Below are 4,084 nucleotides of genomic sequence, written 5' to 3' on the forward strand. Positions count from 1 at the left end.
CAATATTTACATGTGAACTGAAATGAGAATCTATACATGATATGGCTTTTCCTCACATTACCTTTTTCCCTAGTTTTTCGTTTATCCTACATTTCCAGATCAAACATGATTGATTGAATGACTTATTTAATTGCTATTCTCATATTCATTGTTTTATTTCTCATTAGGTTAGTGCTTAAAATGATTGTTTTATACTGTTTTATTGATAATATTGCTATTCTCCCTATTTTGTAATTGTTCACTGTTAATTTAATTTGTATAGTTATCTAGCCTATTTGTATGTCGGTTTGGACAAAGGCATCTGCTAAATAACTATAGCTATAACCATAACCATAACCATAACCAAATATTCGCATTGAAATTAGATGTTCTGTTGTAATGTCATAAATCTCCATGTTATTTTAAGTTAATTAAGCATGTGAATGAGAATGGTGTTTTGTACAGTAAATATTTAAGACATCTTATTAGTCATGCAATAAAATCACAAAGCACTACAAAGTTGATTCTCAAACTCATATATTATTTTCTAACAGGTAAATGGCAATGGACAATGGAAAAGTAGCTGTCATCATTACATAGTTAGATATATATTTCCAGACATTTAATGCAAAGTTTTTTCTAATGGAAGGCAACCATGCAGAGTAATCATACAGCCGCCTCCAGTCATTATGAGGTGCTGAGCATCTCCCTGATGTCGCTCCTGGCTGTGCTCATTACGGTGGGGAATGTGCTGAGCTTGACCGTGTTCCTGGGTTCCAGACGTTTCCGCACTTCGCAGGGATACCTCAAAATGTCCCTGGCCTCAGCGGATCTGGCCGTGGGTGTTGCCGTGGTCCCGTACTCGGTTTACAACGAGGTTGAGGGTCTGATGACCTCGCGGGGTCAAAGTTCAAGCGTAGGCTCCAACGTTTCTGCTGAGGTTGTGCCAGTCTCCGAGGGCTTTCAGCCGTGCTTCGTTATGGGACCCGTGTTTGCGGGGTGCACCTTAGTATCCATCACCACCATCTTCCTCCTGTCACTGGAGCGAGCCATCACTGTGCTCAGACCGCTGCAGAAGAACATGATAGTGACCAAAGAGAGGACCTTAGGCCTCATTGCGCTGACCTGGCTTCTGTGCTTCTCCCTAGCCGTGACCCCTCTGCTCCTGTCCGAGGACATAACCCTGGAGTTCAGCTCCTGCAGCAAGATGTGTAACTACGCCCCCTGTCCAGTGGGGCATCACCACCACCCTCGCAATGCCAGTTCCAGCCCAGTGGCCAACATCATGCTTGTGTTCCCCATCTTCGACTTCGCCATGCTGGGCGCCACCTGTGCGGTCAACGCCGTCACCTTCTCGGCCGTGCGGCGCTTCTGCCGGGCCCGGGCACAGGAGGCCGGCGCCAGGATGCCCATGTCCAACGGGCCGTCCTTCTCGGACATCCGCGCCGCCAAGACCATCTGCGTCCTGACGGGGTTTTTCTGCGCCTCCTTCATGCCCGTGGCCGTGCTAGTGACGGCCAGCGTGCTGCTGGGCCGCAACTGGTGCCACTTCTCCCTCTACGCCTTCTGGATCCTGACCTGCAGTAGCGGCTGGAACGTGCTCATCTACAGCGCCCGCGACAGACGCTTCCGCCAGCGCACCCGCGAGCTCCTGCTGGGCTGCCGGCGGGCAGACAGACAGAGGAGGGTGGGCAGAGGGAGACGGCGCCAAGGGAGAGGAGGGTGCAGGTTGGCACAGAGGAGGTGGTGGAGGTACCACCACCATCACCCTGCCACTGACCACTGCCATGTGGGAGGGTGCTTCGCCGTGATGGATGGCGTGCCGACGCCAGAGCTGCCCCGGGCTTGCTCGTCGTACCAGGTGGACGCCACCACGCGGCATGAGCTGACCTTAACGACTCTCCCCGTGGACGGATCTTTCAGCCAGAACTCGCCACAGTGCAGCCCGGGCACCTCACACCTGCTCAGGGTGAACAGGAGCTGACACGCAAAGGGCTGTTATATGTCAAGTAGTTTCATTTGTTACAATTTCTTAAAATGTAATCGAATACATCTGCACAATGTATCATCATTTGGTCAGTTTACATCAGAATTGTATAATATGTGGCTAATGTATCTTAATTTAGGCATGTGTTTTAAAGCATTCTAGAGCTGTTTTTCTTTAATCCCACTTGTAGCATAGTCCATGATGAAAGAGAGTGACTCCTTACAGATGTACACCATGTTGTAAAGTTATTTATCCCTGTGTATTCATTTGTTCTGTCTCTGTGTTTGTAACATGTGTCACCAACATCCTGGCTGTGATTTAACATGGCACTTACCTCCCTCAGATTTTGCCCCTCGCATGTGACATTCTACGCCGCAGGTCCGGTTTCTGTTTATCTAGGCATCACTGTAGATATTAAGTTTAAAAAGCTATGTGCTGGTGGGGTGCCGGTGGCGTGCAGTGACTTGAGGGGTCGTCTTTGCTATGTCAGCCATCTTAAGCCAGGCTGGATGAGACGCAACACCTGCTGCCTGCTCTTTGATGTCTGATCTTGTCCTCTGCATGTGCTACGCATAACATTAAACACTTGTCAGTCAGGGCACTGGGCTCTTGTATTTGTTTATGGAGGGACTGAGCAAATGGCACGGTGCGTGAATTGTCCACCTATCACAATGACACGTAAAGTTCATGTGTTGTCAGCTAACAGATTACATTGTTGAAATAAATTATATGAGTGTTCTATGAATGCCTATTCTTATGTTCCCTAATATCCCACGCCAGCAAGTCAAACAAGCATGTCACATCAGCACGTCTTTACGCAGTGAAACTACATCCCTACTAGAAAAGTGGCCATAAGGATACTGTTTGGTCTAAAAGTCAGATATAACTCAGGAACAACCCAGAATAATTTTGTAGATGATAACCCTATAAACTGCTGGATAAATGTAGTGTTTGATTTTGTGATGATTTGTGACTATTGGCATCATGACATATATTCTCTCTCCCCTCATTTTTCACTGACCTGGAGTTGTAAACAGAAATGTTCAAAGCTGTTGTACATCGCCATCTACTGGTTTTCCAACAGTAGTACATTTTTTATCAGTTGCCACTAGATGCCAGTAAAGCTCAATATCTGGTAAGGATGATGTCAATACGCAAACCTGCTTACAACCACCAATCAAGTGTTGGTGACTTGGTGTAAAACAAACCATTTTGAGAAGAGTAGTTGATTGTAAAAAATATAGATGATCTTATTAGAGTAGAACTGATGTTTCAATGTTTCAACAGGAAAACCGTTGTGAAGTGTATTTGTGTAGTGGACAAAAGTCCATTTACAACAATGACCCAAACATTATTTTATGAAAGCCCTTTGTTGGTGTTCTGTGTTATTGCAAGTATGTGTGTGTCTATATATATATAGGGCTGTCAATCGATTACATTTTTTAATCGAATTAATTAATTAATCTAAATTAATCGCATATAAAATGTAATCGCAATGTCAACACTATTTCTTTGCAGTAATGTGGTACTTAAGAGTTGACGAACTCCGGTGATATGCAAATTCTGTGCTGCAGACATTGCAGAGGACTTTGTTTTAATCAACACTTTCCGTCAGGCCGTTTTTTTTTAAGTAAATGTTCCAATCAATGATCCAGGCAGCACATTCTCGTCTCCCCATTTTACGGTCTAATGGTTACTGACTAGAATGGCTCCGGGTCAAAGGTCATCGATTAATCTGCGTTAATTTTTTTAATCAGTTATTTTATCTCAAATTAATGAATCTAAATTAATCAGTTATTTTGACAGCCCTAATATATATACTATAAGCCTTTAGATGCTTTGTTTTTCTCATGTCTGCCACATTGTTTTGACGGAAATGTAGACAGTGACGTGTTCAACTTAACCTCAGCTCCTTGTTCACACCCAGAGGTGTGCCAGGCATCTCATTCACCAGTAGCTTTTTATTCATCATGGTAATTAAAACAGAGCAGACGTGCCATGGCTTGTTGCCTGCTAGGAATGTGAGCAGCAGCCTCTCGTGCCATGCTATCATCTGCATGACGAGGAGGACACAAAAAAGGTCATTCATGTTTTTTTTGTGGGCACCTGCAAAGAGAC

General features: G+C 44.7%; 1 protein-coding gene across 1 annotated transcript; it reads left to right on the forward strand.

Moving 5' to 3' along the window:
* The first annotated feature begins 634 nt into the window (after window positions 1-634).
* LOC134087001 (adenosine receptor A3-like) lies at window positions 635-1,963 on the forward strand. The gene is made up of 2 exons (XM_062540200.1): window positions 635-1,666; window positions 1,841-1,963. The coding sequence occupies exons 1-2, from the start codon at window positions 635-637 to the stop codon at window positions 1,961-1,963; spliced, it is 1,155 nt and encodes a 384-aa protein (XP_062396184.1).
* Window positions 1,964-4,084: the final 2,121 nt, after the last annotated feature.

The sequence above is a fragment of the Sardina pilchardus genome, chromosome 7 (genome assembly GCF_963854185.1).
Source record: "Sardina pilchardus chromosome 7, fSarPil1.1, whole genome shotgun sequence".
NCBI classification, from domain to species: domain Eukaryota; kingdom Metazoa; phylum Chordata; class Actinopteri; order Clupeiformes; family Clupeidae; genus Sardina; species Sardina pilchardus.